Source organism: Ailuropoda melanoleuca, chromosome 1, assembly GCF_002007445.2.
Source record: "Ailuropoda melanoleuca isolate Jingjing chromosome 1, ASM200744v2, whole genome shotgun sequence".
In the NCBI taxonomy this organism is placed as follows: Eukaryota; Metazoa; Chordata; class Mammalia; order Carnivora; family Ursidae; genus Ailuropoda; species Ailuropoda melanoleuca.
The window spans coordinates 75,925,339-75,949,490 of NC_048218.1; the positions used below are offsets into that span (position 1 = coordinate 75,925,339).

At 43.1% G+C, this 24,152-nt stretch overlaps 1 protein-coding gene and 1 long non-coding RNA gene across 9 annotated transcripts in view; one reads left to right on the forward strand and one right to left on the reverse strand.

Moving 5' to 3' along the window:
- LOC117802392 overlaps positions 1-14,106 on the forward strand; it is an 80,225-nt gene extending 66,119 nt beyond the window's left edge. Inside the window, exon 3 of the long non-coding RNA XR_004625751.1 lies at positions 14,044-14,106. This is a non-coding gene — a long non-coding RNA (uncharacterized LOC117802392). The remainder of the gene's footprint in view (positions 1-14,043) is intronic.
- Positions 1-24,152, reverse strand: part of LPP (LIM domain containing preferred translocation partner in lipoma) — a 655,090-nt gene that overhangs the window by 168,297 nt on the left and 462,641 nt on the right. For all 8 annotated transcript variants that reach the window (XM_034661250.1, XM_034661257.1, XM_034661240.1 and 5 more), the window contains one exon: positions 995-1,121. In XM_034661250.1, coding sequence (XP_034517141.1) covers positions 995-1,121 — 127 coding nt within the window. The remainder of the gene's footprint in view (positions 1-994; positions 1,122-24,152) is intronic.

Consider the following 24,152-nt stretch of genomic DNA (forward strand, 5'->3'; position numbering starts at 1 on the left):
AGAAATGTTTATCACCCTGCAATGGGACAGAGTACAAACACAGAGAGGGAGTATTTAGGAAAGAATGTAACACTTTAATAGGGTAAATTATTCCTGTTAAATCTCATAATGGTAAAACTTGGCCTTCCATTTTGTATTCTCTTTATTTCGTTTTCTTAGTAATTAATTTTAATTGTGCTCTATACAAATATTGTTCTCCAACAGATTGGGGAGGAAATAGCTTTCATCACAGAAAATTTGGGAGGCACTGCTTTAAAAGGCCCGGGTTCAGCTGCCACCTGTTGCTTTATAAGGCATTCCCAGTGCTCCTGATGACTAGAGCTTTCAAATTTTATAATATCTCATATAAGCCTCTCTTATGCCTCTTACAGCTTTCTACCAAGATTAGTCATTATTTATGTGTTTTTCTTATCTCTTCTGAATAATTACCACCTCCCTGAGGACAGGTTATGTATCTGTAACAACTCATAACTGGCATATAGTTCATAAATTCACATTACCCTAATGGACTGGATGGAATAACCATTCATAATTATTCACAGATTTGGAGAGGGGAGAGTGTTGAAAAAAATACAACAGGAACATCTTTTCCTAAACTCGCACAGGGAAAGAATAGAGAGTGCAGAATTTAGACACTATCCACTTCCACATTTTGTATATAAATATTTAGGCCAGTGAGGAATCTGAACACTTACAGAAACCCAATTTCTGCCTAAGGAGAAGCTTATAAGTTGTCAAAAGTTCATTTTAAAATCAAATTTGTGTCTCAAGAAACTGCACAGCACCCTTGCACTTTTAGTATGAGCTAAACAGATGCCACATTTATGGCAGTCTCACAAAGCAATTTCCAGAACACTCAGTTGTGTGCAGATGCATACCGACTCCAAAGTATCCAGATTCAAATCCTTTACCAGTGGATCTGACCATACTCCTAGTTCATAACGAGGAAAAACAGCAGGCATTTACTTCAGAAGTCAGCTCTAGCCCCACTCACCGAAGTACTCCTCAGCAGGTGGATTTTCCATATCATACAGCATCTTCTTGGTCAGGTGCTCGAGCTCATCTTCGGGGCGGAATGAGGGGGTGACAGCTGGAGGCCCCATGGAACCTGTTTGTCCACCCTGAAAGGCAGAAGACACATAGTTCTTTAAATACAATTTAGAAAATCAAGACAATCAAATAGTATTTACATTGTAGACAAAAAAGTACCGGACATGACTATGAAGAGATCTGGGTTCTGCAATCAGTCGTATCAGTTCTCCAGTGTCCGGCCTGGGACACACCATTTTACAGGATCCACTTGTCTTATCAAGATGAGTCATCTACAGGGCTCTGGAAATCCATGCTTACAACAGCAGGGATTCATTTTATCCAACAATTGCTAAGCAGTCACTACATACCAGTTGCATATTTATAAAAACAAGATAAATAGAGCCCCCCCCCCTTAAGGAGTTTATGGTCAAGTGAGAGATTCAGGTCTATCAATAATTAAAGATAAAGCAACTACAGAAAGTGCACCACCAGGGTACATAAGGGACCTCTCCTGTAGCCTGAAAGGAAGAATTCCAGACGAAGTACAGTCCAGGTACAGACCAGGACTTACTCAGCTAAAGGGCAGGAAACTTACAGGTAGAAGTTTTTTATATTCACGTGAGAAAAAGGCTAAGTGGCATGAGGAGCTCCTGGCAGTTGAATATTTCAGCACCACGTATAAAGCTTGAGATAGGAGATGAGATGGGTCTTCTGGGGCACAGGGGTGCAGAAAGTGAATGGCCCTGTGTTCCAGTTAAGGAGATTGAGTAGCTTCTCCCCATAGTACTACAAACAGCCATGTACCAAATGGGGAAGGTACATCAATAGCACTGGTACTGGGTTGGTGTTTAAATAGGTAGTTGAGCCAGAACTATAGCCATGTCAGGGAATCCAGTGTCAGGGGAAAGATTACTTGAGACATTCAACCAAGAATCCAAAGTATGTAGAGAAAGAAAGAAGGCCAGATGCCAGATGTAAAATAGCTTTGCACTATGTAAATGAATGGGAATTTATTACTCTATTTCCCTTTGCCTATATTATAACTTTGGCCATTTCCAATATCACACTCTAGCATCTTTAATCAAAGCATTTGCAACAGAAAAACTTACAAAAAGTTAAGAAATAATGACATCCACAATAGCAGATGGGGAGAGCTGAGATTTTGAGAACATTCTTCCCTTGATATTCATGCATTCTTAAGTTGTTGTGGAGAGCTTCTCCTTTCATGAACAGTTTACAAGAACCAGTTCAACAAAACCCAAAGCTGCATATTCATTCACCTGTTATCCTCACTATAGCAAATGAGTTCTTGGATGTGAAAATCCTGTAAAGTATAAATCCCTGTACAAATGTTTCATCCTTACTACCAACATTTATTTCAACCACTCCAAGATGCATATTAATTATCTGTGTGATGTCTGAGGCATAAAATGCCTTCTAAATGTATGTGAAATTATTAATTGGCAGGTACTTGGACTTTTCTCTGTATTTATTTTCCATTTTTTTAGGCTTTTAAAAAATTGATAGACAGTTGTAAAGTACAGACATACAGAAGGCCAAAAAGGCCAACAATTCTTTATGCTGGTTACTAATCTTACCCTGGGATTTTATTTCATTATTGGACAATTTGGACTGGAGAAGGAACAGCAGTGAGCAAACTATGACATGTGACCGGTGACAAAGAAAAAATAGAGCTGCATGCCAGAATCTCTTATTCATTGTGAGATAAGGAAATCTGACACCCAAAAAGATTAGGGCAGGGCTAGTTATGATAAACCCAGCACAGGGGGCCCCTCCCAGACTCATTTACTCAATAAACATTAAATGTTAAATGTAAGGCCTCCTCGAAAGTACAAATAGCATCTGAACATTGGATGACTGATTTGCTAGTAATATTAAACTTTCAATGGCACAGATGTTATCCACTTCTAGGAAAATTTTGCAGAAATAATCATTAAATTATATGACCAAAGCCAGTCACGGGAACTATATTTGGATAAAGGAGGAATCAAAAGTAACCATGTAACCATCCATGGGTAAGAGGTCACTTAAATGGACAATGTTGGTACATACAATGGAATGTGAACAGGTTTTAAGAGAACATTATAATTCTACCTGTGCAAGTATGAAAAAGATGGCGTAGCCATGCTATCAAAGGAACAGATCCAGTGGTAGGATAGGAAATCTAAATGATGGCCCCATTTTTGAAAAGTACAGTTTAATTATCTACAGTTCAATATCTAGGTAGGGAAAAATGTCTGAAAGGACATATACTCCTGTGTTAAGATCAGCTCTGGGTTTGGAATCCTGGGGGACTTTTAATTTCTAAGGCTGTGTTTCTTTTATAGTATGGAACGTGACTTTTGCAATCAATGAAATACAACTTTTCACATATGAATGAATTCAAGTGATAAAGATATGCTGGATACTAGCAAAGCCCTGGAACGGGCTAACCCAGGTCAAGAGGGAGCTCTGAGAGGAGCAAAAGGCCGAAGCTGGGACACGGGTGGGTGGGAATGGGGGAAAACACAAGTGGTTCTGTGTTTGAGGCTGAAGAGATGAGAGAAAGGAAGGCCCGGCTAAGGACTGCCATACCATCCTGGGCACTTAGGGCTTCTCTATGGGCCAGGGGCTCTAGGCCCTGAAAATCTGATGCACTCAACTCCCCTTTGGCAGAGACGGGCATCCATAAAAATGCACATCAAATTTACTTACAATTTCAGGAAGCTCACTGGTTAGAGGGAACATATCAAAAGACCCTTAGGTAGGAACATCCAGGCAACAGAAACCTAAGTGGGGATTTTCAGCAAGGAGGTGAGCTCATCAGAATAGAAAGTTCTCTCTGGAGTGGAGGGAGGATGGGAGAGCCATGAGACCGGAATGAGGTGGGAAGCTTATCCTAAAATATTTGTGGCTGGAGAGGGAAGGGGCATCCTGTGTGATAGTGGCATGAGAGTTGGAGACAGAGGTTTAACTCTGGCAATGGTTGGTGTCCTTAGGAAAGCTTGTGAACTCCTTGTAACTTCACATTTCGTTCTGTAAAAAGGGCTTGTCAATGTCACCTCATAGTCGCTGTGAGGATTAAAATTAGAGAGCTTGTGGGGGGCCTGGGTGGTTCAGTGGTTACGGGTCTGATTCTCAATTTTAGCTCAGATCATGATCTCAGGGTCCTGAGATCAAGCCCCATGTTGGGCTCTGTGCTCAGAGGGAAGTCTGCTTGAGATTCTCTCTCTCCCTCCACCCCTCCCCTGCTCCGTGCTGTCGTTCTCGCTCTCTCTAAAATAAATAAATCTTTAAAAAAAAATCAGAGAGCTTGCATCTCACGCTGTAGAAAGCTTAACTACTTTCAAACCATGGCAACAAACGGACTCTCTTTGGATCCCCAACCCACCTCTGAGGGAGCGGAAAATCCCAGTTCAGGTGACAGAACTGAAGACAAGGATGAAACAATGACCTGCATCTTGTTTTCTAGACTGGCAATAAGGAGAGAACTTGAGCTCCAAATAGGCTGTCATCTGACTCCAAATGCCACACATTTTTTTCCAACCAAACACTGCTTCCCATGGAGGAAGTGGAGAAATGTATGAGATATTACCCATAGTTTTCATGGCATTGGCTGTTTTAATATAAATCAACAACTATTAAGGAAACTCTGATCATTCCTGCTCCCAGTGTTAGGGTAGACCTTGAGGGAATGGACACACTTATCATCGTCTGGGCCTCATATATCTGCTTCCCTTTTAACATCAACAAAGGCAGGAAGAAGGCCAGGTCTGTCCTCTGCCAGCAATTCACATTCTACCCTTAGCACTTATGTTACGAGTAGAGGTCCTTCTTTCAAAGTACTTACATTGTCAGGACTTCACAGATGTTAAGAACAATATATCATTCCTTTTGTTCTCCAGAGACTTCCTATATGTTTGCCATACACTTTCTGAAATAATACATTTGGAAAGGTGCTCTCCTTTTCTTTTACATTCTAACCCCATATAAATGCTAACCTTGGATTCCTGGCTTTTCTTATGAGGAAGGATCCCAAGAGAACACCTCTTCCAGAGTTTGTGAACATTATTTGGCCATAGAACCCCACCTCCGCCCCACACCCCGCCTCTGCCCCCAAACAATGTACAAAGCTGACCATTCATGGAAAACCTATCGGTAAAAGCACAGGGTCCTCCGTGTCCATATGTCTCTCACGTGAAGGAAGATGCAGCTCAGTACTTTCTCTGGGGTTCAGGTCCTTTAAGTACTTTAGGGCTTTTCTCACTGCGCTGAAGAGACCCCTTTTCATTTCTTTCTCAGTAGTGCTCGGGCCTCTACACGTCCTAAGAAAAGGCAGCAACTGTCCAATGTATCTTTTAAACAAGCAGCTTCCAGCACTGGGTCTGGGTAATAGAACATGATTGAAAATTTGTGAGGTGGGGGCCGGGAAGGGATGTGTTGCGTTACTTTGTGTTATTTCTTCAAACGCAGAGATGTGCACACGCTCAGCAGTACAGCTTTTGTGGCATCATCATAATTCCTTGCATTTCTGTGATGCTTTGCAGGGTGCCTGTTTTCACATCTGTAATCTCAAATGTTGATGCAACAGGCCTGTGTAATAAGTAAGCCTCCTTTACGGTGAGCAAGGTGAGGCCAAGAGTGGGAAAGTGAGCAACCTGGCATCTAGTACCAGCCCTGGAAATCGGTGGAGTCCCGACGGCCACCAGCTGTGCTGAGTCGGGCAAGTCCCAGCGACACGCGGGTGGCTCTCAGTGCCCGGGGCATCTGCATGCCCTTCTACTCCGTTCTTCTGTAGTGACTTGGATTTTTTTTTCAGAGTAGAGGTTTACTGCTAAATAGTGAAACGAAAGTCCTGTAAAGCAAATATAAACAAAGCCTCTAGCCTTTTCTAAGAAAAAGACATTCTTCTAAGTATCAATATTAATCACTAATATGTATGTTCTTTGAAATGCCTGAAACTCCTAGAAGGGGCAAAACACATTGTATGACCTACAGATGAGTTACTGAGAAATGAATTTCAGAAGACCGCTTCACCATTCTCTTAAACATGGCTTTCCTAAGAAATTGCCAAGGGCTGAGCACCATCATTATAAACTCAAATTATTCCTGACTCCCCCCGCTCCCCAACAACTCACAGTTTAGGAAGAAAGGGACTTGAAAATAGAAAATCACAATAAAGTATAAATACTAAAATACAGGGATGAATTCAGTGATCTGAGATGGGGAAGGTAAGGATATTACCTCTTAGTTAGATCTTGAAGGATAAGTTGGATTTCAACAAATGAAAAAAAAGAAAGAGAGAGAGAGAGAGAGAAAGAAGACAAGACACTCCAAGAATAGTATGTATCAAAGAAAATGCATATTAGAAAAAAAAAAAAAGTTAAGAAATAAGGAAGGAACAGAGCTAGACGAGGCTAGAGAAACGACCTGTGGTCAATGTCAAGACTGTTGTAGGCAACACAGACAGCCAATTTAATGGCTAATATGCTTACGGACTCTGAAGTTTACTAAGTGAGGCAGAGCCCACTAACTGTTCTCCAAAATCGACTTCCTCCTCTTTCTGAGCACACAGCTGGTTTCCATCTTCCACTCTCCCTTGCAGTTAGATGAGGCCATAGGAAGCACAAGAAAGGAGGAGGATACCCTGTGGAGAGCTAGCCACTGACCAGGCTGGCCTATCTCAAACTGCTATACAAGGGAGACTGGGAAGAAATATGCTCAAAGGTTAATGGTCGAAAATGATGGGAGAGTGGTTTATATTCTTTCACTGTATATTTTCCTATAAGTCCCTTTTTTTATAGTAAAGTTTTTTGCCTTAGGGGAAAAAAAACCACTTTTTTTTTTCTTGACAGAAAAGTGTCAGAAAATGGAAAATGTCCAAGCATCTGCAACTGTTTCCTCTCTGTCATGGTTCTTTTCTTGCTAGCAGCAGCCCAGCTGATAATATTCCGGGGAAGGCTTATTATGAATACTGTAGCCAAATTTGGATCTAGGTCCCTGGTAAAAGTTATGGGTGAGACTGCAAAAATCAGGACTGTTTCTGCAAACAGAGTGAGTATGGACAGAGTCCTCGGTGAGCAAGGGAATTGCCAGATTAAGAAGAACACAAACAAGGATACCGTCATATTTATATAACACTCGACAGTATTTGAAGGGTTTTATATATTCTTACATAGGAACCCATAAGCACAGAGGGGGGCCTATTTATCTCTCTAATCTGTGTTCTGCCTTTAACTGGTCCAGTAATCTTGATCAAATCATTTCTATTCCCTGAGCCTTAGTAAGGTTCTGTGCAAAATGATGTTTTCAAAGATTCCTTTGATTCTACCCTATCTTATTTTTGTGCCCGTAATATGCAGGGCACATATCATTACAGATATTTATAGGGAAATCACAGATAATTCATATTTTCGGGTACTTTGTAGTCTATAAAAACAGACACACACTGAGTAAGTGGAAACATCATCATTAAAGAGATTTCCATTTACAGGAGGATTTAAACTACTTGTCAGCACCCCCTGAAACAATCTAGAACTTCATTCAGCATTCTGAATCTGAGTAAGCCGCTGGCAGGTCACAGGGTTTCTGCAGCCTACTGAACTTTCACTACACGTGGGGCATGAAAATCAAGAACAAACAAAGGTTAAACGCCCTATCTGACCACCACCCCTCCTTGGGTGGAGAAAGAATTTCCTCAGCTCTCCTAAATACAAAAGGAAGCACAGTGACAGCCTGCATAGGGGTGCAAACAGTGAAGACCCCAAGGAGAACACCCACCACCTTGAATCTCTGTTACCACCAATTTAACTATTTAAATATATGTGTTAAGGATCCATTTTACAAAATGGCTACCCACCCTTTGTCATCATGTCAGCCTCCCGAGTTACTCTGATACTGACCTCGCGGTGGGTCATTTCTCTCCTATGAGTCCTTACCCGCCATTCATTTCCTAGTTACAAAGTGCTAGATAAGCTGAACTTAGTACAAATCTAAACCTTACCAGAAAAGCACCGCCCAGGCAGATAAACACCGGGAAAAGACAGCCAAGATATTCAGAGAGATTACATGATAATGAATACTCTATCACTCGGGGACCAGAGCTGCTCACTTTTCTTGTCCATTTGTAATGATGTACAAGAGGTTCCTTCGCTCAGAGGGAAAATAACTTCAATTATGTGTTCTTGAAAAAAGAAACATTGAAATTATCTTCTTTCAAAAGGTAGAATTAGCCCCATTTTGGAGCTGAAAGCCTGCCAGAAAAAATATATTTCTGATATTTTCCTTCTTTTTTCCCCCCTTCTATTTAACTATGTCAAGTTTGCAGTTTGCAATTTCCTGAGGCTGCTTCTACTTTCTGACTCTCACTGAATTATCATACTCTACTCTCAACGTCTCCCTTTTGATGGAAAGAGCACCCTTTCAGGCCAAGGGCAGAAGATTGCTGCATAGCCACTCTGCTTCGGGTTAAAAGCAGTGGGCCACAGGGAAGGAAGGGGCCTCTTAACAAGTAGAAATCCATAAACGAACACTCCTTACAGCTGCAGAGGAGCAGAAAAGTGGGCTCTGGTTCCTCTNACTCTCACTGAATTATCATACTCTACTCTCAACGTCTCCCTTTTGATGGAAAGAGCACCCTTTCAGGCCAAGGGCAGAAGATTGCTGCATAGCCACTCTGCTTCGGGTTAAAAGCAGTGGGCCACAGGGAAGGAAGGGGCCTCTGAACAAGTAGAAATCCATAAACGAACACTCCTTACAGCTGCAGAGGAGCAGAAAAGTGGGCTCTGGTTCCTCTATTCTTTTTTTTTTTCTTTAAAGATTTTATTTATTTATTTGACACAGAGACAGCCAGAGAGAGAGAGAGCCAGTGAGAGAGAGACAATCTGCAGGTGGAGTGGGAGAGGAAGAAGCAGGCTCCCAGCGAAGGAGCCTGATGTGGGGCTCGATCCCAGAACGCCAGGATCACGCCCTGAGCCAAAGGCAGATGCTTAATGACTGAGCCACGCAGGCGCCCCTGGTTCCTCTATTCTTAAGTTCCATTTTCTTGGATAATGAATAGTAAGGCCACAAAGAAGAAGACCCAGAAATGTTGACTTGAAAAAGTTGATTCTAGCTTTGAAACCCATTCCAGTTAATTCTCAACTTTCAAAAGCTTGATTTTCTTTTTTTCTCTCTCTCTTTTTTTAAAGATTTTATTTATTTATGTGACAGAGAGACAGCCAGCGAGAGAGGGAACACAAGCAGGGGGAGTGGGAGAGGAAGAAGCAGGCTCCCAGCGGAGGAGCCCGAGGTGGGGCTTGATCCCAGAATGCCGGGATCACGCCCTGAGTCGAAGGCAGACGCTTAAGGACTGCGCTACCAGGCGCCCCTAAAAACTTGATCTTCTTACAACTTCTTTTTCATATTCTCTTTTTTGTGCCATGCATTGGTGCCTCTAAATCAACTTTCTTCAGCCAAATTAGGAGTCACAGCCAAGGATGGATGATTCTGAATTACAGTGTGGTAGATGTCACCGCAGTTGCAAGTGGGGGGAATTACCCGGTGTCCACTAAGGGGCCTTGTGCTGTTTGCGCACAGGGTGCAATGGTGATGTAGGCTGAGCTGCGAACAAGGTGGGCCCCTCTCTGTGCTCACCACTCTCAGTCAGGTAGCTTCAAAAGTGCCCCGGGCTTAGAGCATGCTTGTTCCCAGGCCCGACGTCTAGGGCACTGTTTCAGGTCCTCGGTGTTTGTTTCTCTATCATTGATTTTCTCATCCATCAACTGGAAGTTAATAATATCTATTTCACTTGAAGAATCTTTGTAAAGTATTAAACGTCACATAAATGGCAGTTCTAATTACCAGGAGGGACAGCTTACAAACCACTAACAAAGATGATTTTCTTCTTGGAAGTGGAATGTCTACAGAGTAGTATTTTCGGGCTAGTATATCTGAATTTCACCCTAATTGTTTTAGCAAGAGATGGAATCACTCTGAATTCTTTTAACTACAAACCTTGAAATATACAACATTTGGTGAACACATGCTTTGCTGGCTCTCTCAATGGTCAGCCGCCCCACATCCTAGCCTTTGACACCAAAAGATAAATTGTACAGCAGGGCTCTCAAGTTTGGCTCTTTGGAACAAGGTAGCCTCCCTCATACTTTCCTGCCACAATGAATTTCAGCCAGAAAAGGCACCACTTACAGATATTGTCCCACCTGGTAGGTAAGTAGGAGAGGGGAGAAGCAGGAAGCCCAGAGCCTCAGCGTCAGGGAGAAGTGAGCCAGAGATCTCTTGCCAACCTAACCTAACCCCCAGTTTCCATTTAAGTGCTCCCAGGCGGTCCTCCTTAAGGGAGAAAGTGAGTTGCCTCTGTGGGGTGATAGGATCTCTCTCATTTCACTCCCCTCCTATATACACTGTTTCTACTCAAGGCTATAAGAAGCGATTTCCACAATACTATAGCTAAAACCCACATGTGTTTTTCCTCCCCATTAATCAGGCCTTCTGTATGTTATGTCTCAGGGATTAGCTATATAACAAAGGCAAAATTACAAGGCATTATTTCCATTGGGAGGCTTCACCTCAATGAGACACAAGACATGAAGTTTGATGAAGGGAAGGCACTGTCCTTCAAGGCTGTTTTCAAACTAAACCAGGTCTTGGTCTTCGTTATGCCCCACTAGTGCCTGGCCATGACTTCTGAGAAGGCCTTTCATCTTCATCTGGTTATCTGGAACAATGGAAAGAGCCAGCTGCTCCAACATTGGGAAGAAAGGTCTTACGCCAACACACTCATTGCTGCATTGTCCCACAGAAAAGCCACCCTCAACCAGAAGCTACATTTTCATAAAGCTGTATCAGACATCACAGTGTGCCTCCTATCAGGGCTCCAGCACTGACTGCAGTTCTAATTCACTGTGTTCAAAATGGGGTTTTAACAATTCCTTATTGTTATTTGGACTGTCTCATAATTCTTGCCATTCTCAAGAAATTAAAATAGTACACCTAATAATTACAAATGTATAAAATCATATATGCAAGAACGTCAGTGTGTCTATGTAGGTAGGTATAAAAAAAGGTATAAAAAAAGCAGGTACTAGAGGGAAATGCACCAAAATGTTAATAGCTCATTCTAGGATGGTGGGATTATGAGTACTTCAAACTAATAATTTTTAAATTATCAACACTGAATATAGTAAAAATGGATCACTCTTCGAAAATAGTAAGTAGACTTTATAAAACATGGGATTTCTGTCTTTTCTTTCATATTTTCACATACAAAGCCAGAAGGGAATGGAGAATTTAAGGTGGGGACAATTTGTTGAAAAAAATAAAAGCACCTAGATTTTCAGTCCTGATAGGCACAGAAACACTTTCCTACTGTACAAGCTGTTTCTATCTAGTGGGCTTGACAGATGCCTGAACGTGACACAAGACACTGAAATAACATGCAAATCAGTTTTTCGGTTTTAATATGCAAATATGACGCTTGGCACATCACTTTCCATGGCTGAGGTAAATTGCTGTTTTTGAGTTTTTCGTGGGAAATGCACGCCAGCCAACAAATGGTTAACTCCCCATATTTCACCTAACACAAGGTGGTTTTCATTTGAGTCAGAAAGGTTCTTGCTCAGCGATCCACAGCACTTCGGATGCAAAGAAAGGGCATATGTTTTGTTCAGTAACAATGCCCCCGGCAGCAAACAAGTACTCCCTCCGACAGACGCACTGATCACGTTGGATTTCTGGGCTTTGGCAGTGAGGCAGGCAAAGTGTCTCCGTGAGAATAACAGAGAACAAGGTTTTCTGCTTGACCCGTGACAATCAAATTAAAGTAGTTCAACATTGTGGGAGGATTAGCTTCTGGCTGGAGACAAAGAAGAAGGAGTCAAAGGTCCTTGCTTTTAGGGTATTCCAGCGGTGTGGAAAACTGGAGTCTCTGGTGAAATCTACATTAAATTATCCACAAATACTAGTAATTAGGTATTAAGGCAATCATCAACATAATTGAGAGACACCCAGTTCAAGGAATTCATAATCCAGTCAGGCCATCAAGGCTCATGAAGGAGAAATACAAGAATGAGGCAAACCATTGACTGTTGATGATAGTCAGTATGGCTTAAACACTTGAGAATATAGACCCTAGGGGCGACCTACCTGCTTGGGTTCAAATCCCACATCCTCTACTTACCAACAGTGTGACCCAGGGCAACATGTTTCATTTGACTGAATATGTGTTGCCTAAATCATAAAATGGGGTCAATTGGGTTTGCCTCATGAGTGCAATGACAAGGTCCATGTAAATCATTTAGCTGTCTGTACTAATTAAGAAATTATTATTGCCCTTAAAGATAGGCTATGCTATATAAATATCATGTGAACAGATCAATGGATAATATGGATTCAGAGGAAAGAGAGGGGACAGTGGACTAGAGCATACCGAAAACATACCAAGACGATCCAGGGGCCTGATTTTAGGACTTGAGGGAAAGAGAGAAAGTGCTTTGTAGTTCTGTGGTCCTTTACAGCCAACAAAGAACCCCTGGTAGAACACTTACACGCACTGGATTTCAGTTAAGACTTTCCAAAGCATGAGAGCATGTTTTCTGTACAAAGAAACAAACCGAGTTAGTGGTTTAAGTGACTATGTTAAGTGACTTAGCCAAAATCACACCCATAATAAGTGGCAGAGCCAGGAGTTAAACATGAGTCTTCTGATCCAAGCTCAGTGTTTTTCCACTAATCTACAGCTGCCTCTATATATTCATTTAGAAATATGAAACTTACATGATCTATCATAAAGGTTAATCAAGACAGTCAACCTCACTGATTAAAGCATGATGCTAATTATATCAGAGGTTGGAGACCAATGTGGCCCCTTCTACTTTCAGAAACATTGATTGTGGTGTAATGGAGAAAGTGTGGGCTTCAGAAGCAGACAAAGCTGGTGCAAATACCAAGTCAGAGCACTTCTTTTGTATAACATTTTTTTAAAACATCTCTTAGCATTAGCTTCTGCATCTGTAAATGGGTTAGGGGGCAGGCAGGAGAGAGGGAATGCCCCATGTCAGGGCCATTGTGACTAATACCTAAAATGGTACATGGTGTGTTCTAATATCTAACAGCAGCTCATGACTTGTATTAAATGCTCACAAACAATCTGTCACATCTGAGCTACGGATGTCTTTCAAATGTGGCAGGAAGGTGGATCAGGGAATATGAATGAGTCCGTGTCATTCATCAGTACTGTGGCAGAGGGGAAAACGAGCACACTCTGATGTGAATGTAAAGACCAGCAGCAGCTTTAATATTACTAACTGATCATCAACCATGATTCACATAATAGTAATTCTCTTGAAGGAATATCCCTCTCCATAAACTCTGAAAGACAGAAATACCTAAGTGTTTAATTTATAATATTTACCGACTTATAACTAACGAGACTGAAAATAAGTAAGGAACATGGAGTGTTCAGCAGGGGCCAAGCAATGTTCAAAATATTTTAGATCAATTCATTTACTCATCACAGCCAACCCATTAGATGGCTTTACAAATGAGAAAACTGAGGCACAGGGATCACCCTGACGGGAACTGGGAATTTGGGATTTGAATCTAGCTATCAAATCCACACAGTGCACGCTTAACCACCACACAAACTCTCTCCGCTACTTGACCCACCTGCATTTTATTAGAGGGATTTTATGACTTTTTAGGGGAATTTTTTTAAGATGTATTTATTTGTTCGGGGCAGGGGGGAGTGCAGGGGGGAGGGGCAGAGAGAGAAAGAGAATCTCAAGCAGACTCCGTGCTGAGCGTGAGCACAGAGCCCGAGGTAGGGCTTGATCTCAAGACCCAGAGATCAGGACCTGAGGCAAAACCAAGAGTCGGATGCTTAACCACTTGAGCCACCCAGGCACTCAGATTTTTTAGGGGAATTTAATCATATATTACAAAGTTCTGAACTACCAAGGAAACTTTCTTAAGCACAAATACTACATTTTATGATGTAATATTTCCTCCTTATAGAAACATGGCAACTGAGAAAAAAAGTAGCAAGCACCCTGGTTAATCCTGCAGCGATGGACCGAGGATGGGACTCTAAGAGGCATGGTCATTTTTGAGCTCTTCACTCACTATTCAGCAGGAGAAGTAGACCTGCTCTTCAAAAGACGACTTACTTAAAAAAAGAAAAAAAAAGACTACTTACTTCATCAGTCTCTGATACAAGCTGGCGTGTTAATGGCAAATCTTAAAATAGTAAAAGGAGATGATAAGTAAAACTGTACTTAAAGGTGGGTAAAGGGAAACACATAGAGAAGACACGAATAAGCTTTCATGTGAACAATTAAAAGATAATGCCATTTTCTAGTGACCAAAGTAGTATTTTTTTCTGCTGGGTTATGACCTACCCATGAATAAAATACTATGAAAGTATCACATTTTACAAGAACTAAAGCCTTTCCAAAATGTGTCAGGCAGTACTCTATCTGGGAGGGAACTCCAGATCCCTCGCACACTGCCTGTGAATTTTAGAAAAAGAATAGACACTAGAAGTCACCAAATGGTGGAGGTGTCCCTTCATTTATAACATGAAAACTGAGGGTCAGGGAGGAAATGGAGTTGTCCAAGGTCACCAAGAAGAGGAGTGGTAGAATCAGGAAGAAAGCTCAAATCGGGGAAGCAAGTCTAACCCAAAGCTAGTTAATTCACTTTCCATCATGAAAGATTCACTGAGAACAGCGATGCGTTCTTGATGCCCTATAAAGTACGCTTCTCCTTGGCAAAAATTTTGGGAGCCCTCATCTACATTTATGCAGCATTCTGAGATCCCAAGATGGAAGCTGCTATAAAGTGAAAATCATTGCTGTTATTCTCAGCAAGCCTACACAGGCTGACAACAGCTGGCACAAACAGATGTGGCCCACAGAGGATTCTGTCGGGTTCTGCTGGTGCTGTCCCCATGCGAGGCTCCCTTTCCTTGACTTAGCAACGGGTGTTTCTCCTCAGTTTACACAGACCCCCTCTGACCTTCTTTTTCCTATAGGTGAGCTCAGAGTCCTACTCAGGCTTTAATCCCTCCTCTCTCCCCTGTCATAGATACTATTTCCTAATGACATGCCTTTCAAAGACACTTGTCACATGGTGAGAATTTTCTTCATCTGGGGTCTTACACAATGTCTGAGGATTACAATAACAATATGGAGTCATTACTCTGTCCATACGTTCTCTCCTTTAACCTTAACTCTGAAGTAATCCAATGACATAAGCTCATTTGCTGCCTCCCTTTACAGATGAGGAAACAAAAAAAGAAGCTAAAACATGTGCTCCAAGTCACAGACTGGGTACAAGAAAGAGTTAGGGTCTGTGCCCAACTGCACTGATTCTAGAAACCGCCTCCCAAGTTCCAGTCACTAGAGATTAAGATGGAGAATAATGGGGTCCAAAGTGTCACTCCAATCAGAATGAAATGGTTTGATATAATGAAGTGCCATGAACATACAAAGGGTTATTATTCTAACACCACCATGAATACCCTCAAAAACTCTGTATCCATTGCTATCCTTATAACTCTCTGAGGTAATAGGTAGGAGGCAAGTTATTACTGACTCCTTCCCTTTTCTACTCATATATAATGCAGTGACCCAGGTCATTCAGCCATGCCTCCACCCTCATGACAAGGCTTAATATTACAGTCAGCCTTTAGTGCTCCTTGAATATAAAGAGAGACTTTTGGCAAACAAGTAACTAGATGTTACAGTAACATGGAAATGCTAAGAGTCACATTGTTTCACTTATGAGATGCAAGTTAGAAAGCTTCCAGTGACAAAAACTAAACATAACTGAGGAGATGGCTGTAAATAATACAATCATTCCAAGTACATTTGCTATGTGCCCAGTAAGTGTTAGTGTTATAGAAATAACTGAAATATGGGTCCCACCCTCTAGGAAATATAAGTGGAAATATGAGACACCTGGAACTCTCCAGAAATAAAATATCCGAAGTACAATGGTTTAATCACTGCTGCCAGAACACGGAGGAGATGGCTCAAGCTGGGGTGATGAAAGGACACTCCTCGGAGAGGGTGGCATTTTAATCAGGTCTGAGACAAAGACGGGGTGCTCACATCCCAGGGATGTAACAAGAGTGACATCCCAGACGAAGACCCTGAGAAGTGCCCACAAGAGAGTCAAGTTGAAAGGTTACCATCTTTCATTCCAGGTCAAAACACATGTAACTGACCTCCCGCTCTCATGTCTCTCTGCGTTCCTTTTTGAAGATTTCATTGTCTGTGCTGTGCATGAAGATGTCAGGACTGTTTTAGTGTAAGTGAGGGAGCTGGCTGGTGGTATAGTCATCCCATATACAAAGCAACCTGGGGAAACATGTCCACAGATGTGCCAGGGACCCTGGCACTGCAGGTCAGCTGTTCTAGACTCAAGTGAACACTACACCCTGAAATGCATCCTTTTTTGCTGCTGATCTTAAATAAATAAACAAATAAATGGTTGCTTCGGGGCACCTGGCTAGCTCAGCGGAGGGAGAGCGTGCAACTCTTGATCTCGGTGTTATCAGTTCGAGCCCCACAATGGGCATAGATCTTGCTTTAAAAAAATGAAAAAAAAAAAAGTTGCTTTACTGAGAGGCTGAAGAAAGTGAGCCACAAAGTGGCTGTGATGATTTATGATGCTAACAACTCCACGCTTGGAGGAGGGCCAGGCTGGAGAACCATGGCTTCCCCGGAATTGTGCTGCAAGGGCTATCTGCCATGTAAAGGATCAGGGGCGCTATGGAAGCTGGCTTTGTTGGTTTGTTTGTTTTTGCAGGTTCCATAGTGTTATGTGCTGTTTTTGCATAAAAGCACAGCTGCACGTTTCCAGGAGTCCTCTCCATTTGCTCCCTAAGTGTCTACGTTCCAGGAGATAGGAGGCACGTGTCACACGAAGCCAGCGTTAGCATAAAAGCCAGACTGAAACAGCTCAGTGTGCTTGCCTGCCTCTGTAACTTAATCCACAATCTCGGTAACTAGCAGTCAAGAATTTCTTTTTCTGACGAAGAACATACGTAGAAGATAAGGACAGAACAGCCTGGCCGTTAAAGAGTTCTAGGTCCCTCTTTGCTGAGAGTGACTAGGTGCTCTCTAGTCGTCTCCCCTCTCTGAGCCTGGTTTCCTCCAGTGGGTCTTCAGTCTCCTAATGCCCGTATTTCTTGTGATAAGCAAAGGGAGGAGGGGAAGTAAAATTACCCAAGTAATTTGTGAAAAGCAACATGCATAAAGGGGACACAAAAACCACCACCACCACCATCATCATCATGACAGCTAAAATTTATTGAGCCAGATCCCATTTTAAATGCACTTCATTCTCCCAACCTCCCGTCTAGGTAGTTATCTTAATGCCCTCAGTCACCGGTGAGGAGATGGAAGCCGGAGCCGTAAGCCGAGCGCTCAGAGGACCACAGCCAGGACTCAAACACGACTCTAGTCCACAGCATACCACGTGTGGCATTTAGTGTTGCACTGTATGTGTTTTCTCTTCTCTACCTTCTAAATTTTTGGCTACGTTGTTATGTTGCTCTCGTAACGAGAATGTAAAACTGGTTAATCCAAACTGTATTTACTGGGTAGGTACAAGGTGGCCAGTACTGCAGTCATCACACTTTGATTACACAGGTAAGGCTAAAATGAGAAATGCAGAGGACCCCGTAAACAGGAGCTTAAAGGGACAGTACATGTAGCTGATGCCGTCTCCTCTCTATGGAAGACATGGACAGAAGTATCCCATGGGGCAAAAGAGAGGATCTTTGATGAAGATAAAAACAGTGACAAGAGGTACCAATAATTAGCAACTAAAAGTGTTCAGGCATTGTACGAAATGGATGTTGTACACGTTACATGTAATATAATTAAACCCTCTTTTATAAATGAGGAAACAGAGGCCCAGGAAAGTTAAGCAGGTTGCCTACAGACTTGCAGGAAGTACAGGAAGGGGGCAAGACCCGACTCCAGGTCTGTCCGGCTTTAGTATTTGTGTTCTTAACCACCGAACTACCTCCAGAAGAGGGTGGATGATGCGGGAGGAGAGAAGAGTACCTTGGCTATTCTCTTATTCTACCTGGTTCTGACTACAGGGATTTCGGTGAGTATTTATAGAACCCATCTATATTTCACACTGCTATTTATCATCCTTTAAGATGTGTTATTGCTCAGGCTCAAAGGGAACATAGAAATTAGGCCAACCTCTCACTTCCAACTTGTAGATTAAAGGAATTTGGAACCATTTTTGGGGGACATTAGAAAAATCAGAAGCACAGTTGGGAAATCAATGAAAACTTCTCTTTGAGTGGAGCAGTCCCTTTGAAGCAACATATTTTTCACTTCAAAGGGTACTTCACACTAGCATTACTATGGCAAATGTAGAAACTTGTAGGTTTAGATTTACCAAGATCTAACTTCCAAAGTGAAAGCCTAACCCGCAGCAAACAGCAAGGTCAGATCGAGACTGAGGTGCCATGCGCTATAACAAACACTGGACTGGGAAACCAGAGAACAGGATTTAAGCCCTACATCTGCCACATACTGGTCATACGACCTAGGGTATGTCACATAATCTCTCTAGACCTTGCTTGCCTATTGTGGACCAAGTAGGTTCCACCTACACTTCCCAAGGCAGGTTTAAAGATGACTACCCTTGGAAGCATCAGATAAATCTTTAAGAGTTTGTCCACTGTATTTACAATACCTTGCGTAGCATACGTGGCCTATGATGGAATAGCTTTACCTTATGATCAGTCAGTGCAAGAGACACAGTGATCTCACAGGTCAGAGAAGCAAATTCATCTTAGGAATCCCATTCTGAATTTCCTAAGCTCACTCACCGAGCCAAAAAATGAGCTCAGATCTCCTGATATACTGTCATGTGTTAACCAGACAAAAAGCACTAATATCTTTTTAAAGTTTCTTTGACAGAAAAGCAAACCTCTTGCAGCACAAGGAGCTATATGATGTAGGCAAGTCACTTTCCTTCTGTGTGTCTCAGTCTCCCCAGTGATTGAATGAGTACAGTGAAGGGTACTGATTCCTACACTGGGAACTCAGAGAGACTTTATTAGGAATGAGTGAGACCATGAATTGTGAAAATGCTCTGGAAATAACAAAATGTCCAACAAAGGCCAGGGACAGCCAACAACTCCTCTTTAAGCCACTGTGAGAAGGACTTTGTCACCTGCAAATACAATTGATTGCACGAGCACAAGCAAATCAACTTCCCCTGCCAAGAAGATTTGTTGCCCTTGGTGAAATAATAGCATTTTGGCCAGAGAGGGAATTTCGTCATTTTCTTTTGACTTTGGTTCTGACTTTTGCAAGAAGCATGCCTGGGAGTCAGGAACTGAGCTTCCAGAACCCTACGCTGGCCCTGACTGTAGTTCATAGCCTGGAGTAAGCAACTTGGTCACTGAGACTGTGCTGTGAACAGGCCGCAGGCTGAAATATTCCCAGACCAGAGGCTTTAAACCCGCTGGGCAGCAGAGGGGTATGGAATGACCCATGCGCCAGGCACTGTGATACAGAGAGAACCAGACTGACAGAGCTCCTGCACCATCAGGCACATCCTATCCTCGTCTCATCCAATCTTTCCACACCTCAGTGAGGCCGGCACTAGTAGGCCCCATTTCCAGACCAGTGAACTGAGGTGAATAGAATAAAAAGAAGAGAGCTGGAAAGATAATCCAGGTTGAACTCTGAAACTAACACTTTTTTCAGTTGAACAAAAGTGCCTGCCCTCCAGGAGCTCACAATCTAGTGGGAAAGTCAGAAAGGCAACTCAATAGACTGTGAGCTCCTTGAGGGCAGGGACCGTTTTTAACTCTTGTATCTTCAGAGCCAAGCGTGGGGGCTGCCATGCAGAAGGTGCTCAAATAGTGTGTGCCGAGCAGCTAAACCGTAATCAGATGTTTTCCCTCTTAACATATAAATCTAATTCTATTACTCTTCAGGGCTCACAAACCTCTGCTAACCGCTCTTTGCCAATCCCCCGAGAATTATTTTAGAAAGTTATCTGCAGTCCTGCCTTCATGGCCTTAATGCTCGTGATTCACTCCCCTCCACATCCCCTGGGCACCACCTCCGGATCCTCCTACCTTAGCCTATGGGTGGGATTCAGCAAAACGTTCACGGAGTGAACATACAAATATGAGAGGGGTTAGGTCTGCACTATATGTGAGCCATGAATATAATAATGCCTGTGAGCATCAAGGCCAGATCCATCCATTAGGAAGCTTTATAGAAGACAAGACAATTGATCTGGGCCATCTAACTTTAAAATCCCAAAGGCTAGATGACATTGCAACAGAAAAATTCAATCCTTTTTTTTTTTTTTACTATTAATTAGACAAATTACATCAGAACAAAACATTTTTCTTTAAATCAGAATATGTGCTGTGCCAAATTCTATCTTCTAAAGGATATGGGTGCAGGCCAAAAGCCCATCATATACATTATTATTTTTTTTTCTCCTAAGTACTTAGGGAAAATTAAGTCTCATTTGGCATGCAGTGGCTCTCTGCAAGGTCAGGGTGCTTCTGCAGTGGTGCCTGGGGCAGTTGAAGTAAGAAATGTGTTTTCAAAATAAAGAAACTTTCGCCATCTTTGAAAATAAGACACGGGTTAGTCAGGGTGTCATGGGAAGAGCTGGGGCTTTGGTTGAGAAATCAGAGCCAGCAAGACAGTTGGAGATTTCAAAGTTAGCCCTCCCATCCTTGAACTCAGGGCTGACTAGGCCATGGTGTGCTACGTGAGGGGAGCACAGCTCTACCACTGCCAAGCCGTGGGATGTCAGGCATCACTCCGTTTGCTCATCTGTAAAATGAGACAGCTGGAACCGAACTAGATGATCTCCCATAATATGGAAACCAGAAATGAGAAAGCGCACAGAGAAGAGATAAGATGTAAGCAAGCACATTAATCTAAAGACTCATAAGAAAACCACCAAATTCCTTTATTATTCTGACAGGAAGCAAAGCTAAGAAAATCTCCATCCTTTCAGAAAGCCTGACATTGAGGCTCTCACATCAGTACATACACTCACCACAGCCCACATAGACCAGCTGCCTTTGTTGTTCCTCAGGCTACCCTCATAGGGCCCCTGCCTACTATCTATTTGAAGATTAGAAACAGCTTTCCCATCCTTGATGTTGAGCGCCCTCCGCCCCTTCTCTTGTTTTGTACTGCCTGCAAATGCCACACTGAGACCCAGAGACAGAGCAGAAGCAAAGCTTCAGCTAGACCAACACTCGCTGGGTCTGTGACATCGATTCCTCTCATGGTCACTGTAGAGCACTGCTGGCCCCTCCCTGGGCCTGCCCATCCTCTCAGTCATAGCTTCTTCATCCAGGCTGCCCATCGGAACCAATGAACTCAGTATCTCTGGGGCCGAAGCTCAGGAACAAGGCTCAGGGTTACAAGGCTCCCCAGGTAATTCTGATGAGCAAAGGGAGCAAGAACAAGTTATACACCAAGTTAACTCTCTACTACTGTCTAGCATTTCTCTGGGGAATCGTCCATTCACCTTGCATCCATGGCATCCGTAAGATTTCTCCCCAGACATAGCTGTCGAGGTACGAATTGCAAGAGAGGCAGTGGGGACAAGTTGGAGGCATTCAGCCTAGTATAAAGGAGCTTAGAACTTTCTATACCTTCCCTTTATTATCATTGTTTTTTGGTATAGGCCTGTGGCTACATCAGATAAAATCATCCAGAGGAAGAGTCCTTTGTCTGTCATGATTCGTCCTCAGAGCTTCCCGTTGCTATCAGTAGTAGTAACGGCTACATTTACTGGACATCTGTGTGCAGGTATTTTACATACGTTATTGAATAAACAGTCCCCAAATCCCTGTGAGGCAGGTACAGTTAATACTTCCATTTTACAGATGAAGAAACTGAGACTCGGTGGGATGAAAAATGCATGGGCACAGTCTGGCCCAGGGCTGCCTGACTCCAGAGCCTGGAATCCTATACAACAGGCCACGGTGATACGCTGACTGAATTGCTGTCTTCACAAAGGTGGAAGGAGAATGAAGCTCTCAGTATGTGAACGTTTGACTCTACCAAGAAAAAGGCCTCCTTTGTACCTACATACGTTCCTAAAAAATACCCCTCACACTGGCCTAAATAAAGGCCAAACTGGGTGGGGAAAAGAGGAGTGGTGGTTGGTGGAGGCAAGAAACTCCCAAAATCTTTGGAAGAAAATCAGTTGGTAAATTAAGAAAATTTTTAAGCACAGGTGACAGGCCTGGCAGCTAAACTCAACACAGGCTCTGGAATCAAATGTCTCTCCAAAAGATTCAGGTGTCATCTGACAAATCGAGCCGTGCAGCCTCCAGGCAGCGGGCTCGTCTTGCTGGTTGATCAGACAAGCTGCATGCACGCGAGAGGCAGCGGGGCTGCAGCTGTGTGGGTGGCTGGAACTGATGCCAGGGAGGGCAAAGATGCTTCCCTCAGCACTCGCCCTGCCAACGGTGCTCTTACAGTGGGCTCTTCTTTCCTGGCTCTCTTCCTCTCAGAGACTTGTCCCTGCCTGGCCAGGAATATGCCAGAAATTATTCTCTTTAACAAGAATAGAGTAGATCGACCAAGGGAGTAAGAAAAATGCATACACCTCAGAATTCCTCAGCTCCGAAGGGACACAAGCTTGTACGAAGTGGATGGGTGGAATTTGGGAAGCTTCCTTCACCAACAGAGAATGGATACTTCTTAGGGAAATGGTCCAGGTTGTTTAATTGGGTTAATGCATCGAGGGTGTTCTCTCGGGCCAGCAGGTTTTCGCAGCTGGCTTCTTGACCTCAGGCAGAGTGCTGCTGTGGACACGAGGCATATTCTTCTTGCCATGTTGGTCTCAGACCTTTAATTGCCTGGTGGCCCCACTTAGACAAATGAGATGAAACAGATGGGCTCCCTTCATTTAACTTCCAAAGCCCCTCATATTCTGGCATCGAGTCTAGTTTTCAATCTTACCTTCCCCTTAGCTATACTCCCTATTCCACAACAGTCTACTTACTCTCACCACAGCCCCAGAAGCCATTTTCCACTGCAAGGGCACCACTGCTTCTATTATGTCCACTGTTATGAATGCCAAGAGCCACACGTTCCCAAACATCTCCTATAGGGTCTGTGCTACCAGTCTTCATATCCCAGTTCAGATGCCTCATGCCTTGATCCACTAAGCCCGAAGTAACTCCTTTCTCCTCTTGCCCCTCTGAGCACAGCAGAGTGGTTCAGAGCACACACACCAGAGCTCACATTCCAAAGGGCTGTTCTGAAGATGATATGGGTTAATGAAGCACATGGAACAGTGCTTGACATATAATAAGTGCAATGTAAGTACTTGATAAATAAATAAGTACCTCCTCGGAGGCACCAATTACCTTCTAGCCAGGAGGGTGGTTATATGCTTTTAGCACAGGATGGGGACTCCTAAGTGTCTGTTTCATTAATGATGTCTGTGCTTTCCATAGCATGGGCTCAGCACCTGACCCCCAGAAGGCAAACGGGAAACGGTCATTGAATTGAACTGTGTTAAGCTCTTGAGTATCAACACCGCATTTCTGTGATTCTGCAAACTGAACACCAAAGAAGGTGGTTTTGGCAAAGCGAGCACCTTTGCTATCCTCGCCTATAGCATGTTCCCAAGAGCATGTAGAGAGAACTAGTAAAAAGGGACATTCTGTTTTCCTTTCAGTGTTTATAATTTCGGTCTCATATTAACATGCCTCAGGGAATAAAATATGTATTTACATAAAAATTTCTGGTAATGGCATCTTGAAAAGTAATTAAATGAAACAACAGATTCTATCTGCCGAGGGCTCCCATTTCCAGCACTAGGTGTGTGACAATGTCCTGAAGAGAGACCTGCCTGGCCACTCCCCCACCTCTGCCCGCAGCCAGGCTTCACCCAGGAGCGGCCTCGAAGGACCTGACTCACCTGGGCGGTCTGGACTACGGACATGTCTGAGGAACATGCAAGAACCGAATAGGCGGTAGATTCACTGGCAAAACTCCATGCTCCAGGAGAGCATAGGTGTTTCACAGTGTAAGAAAGGATACTTCCCTCCCCCCTTCGCTGCCAGCTTTCTCTCCCCA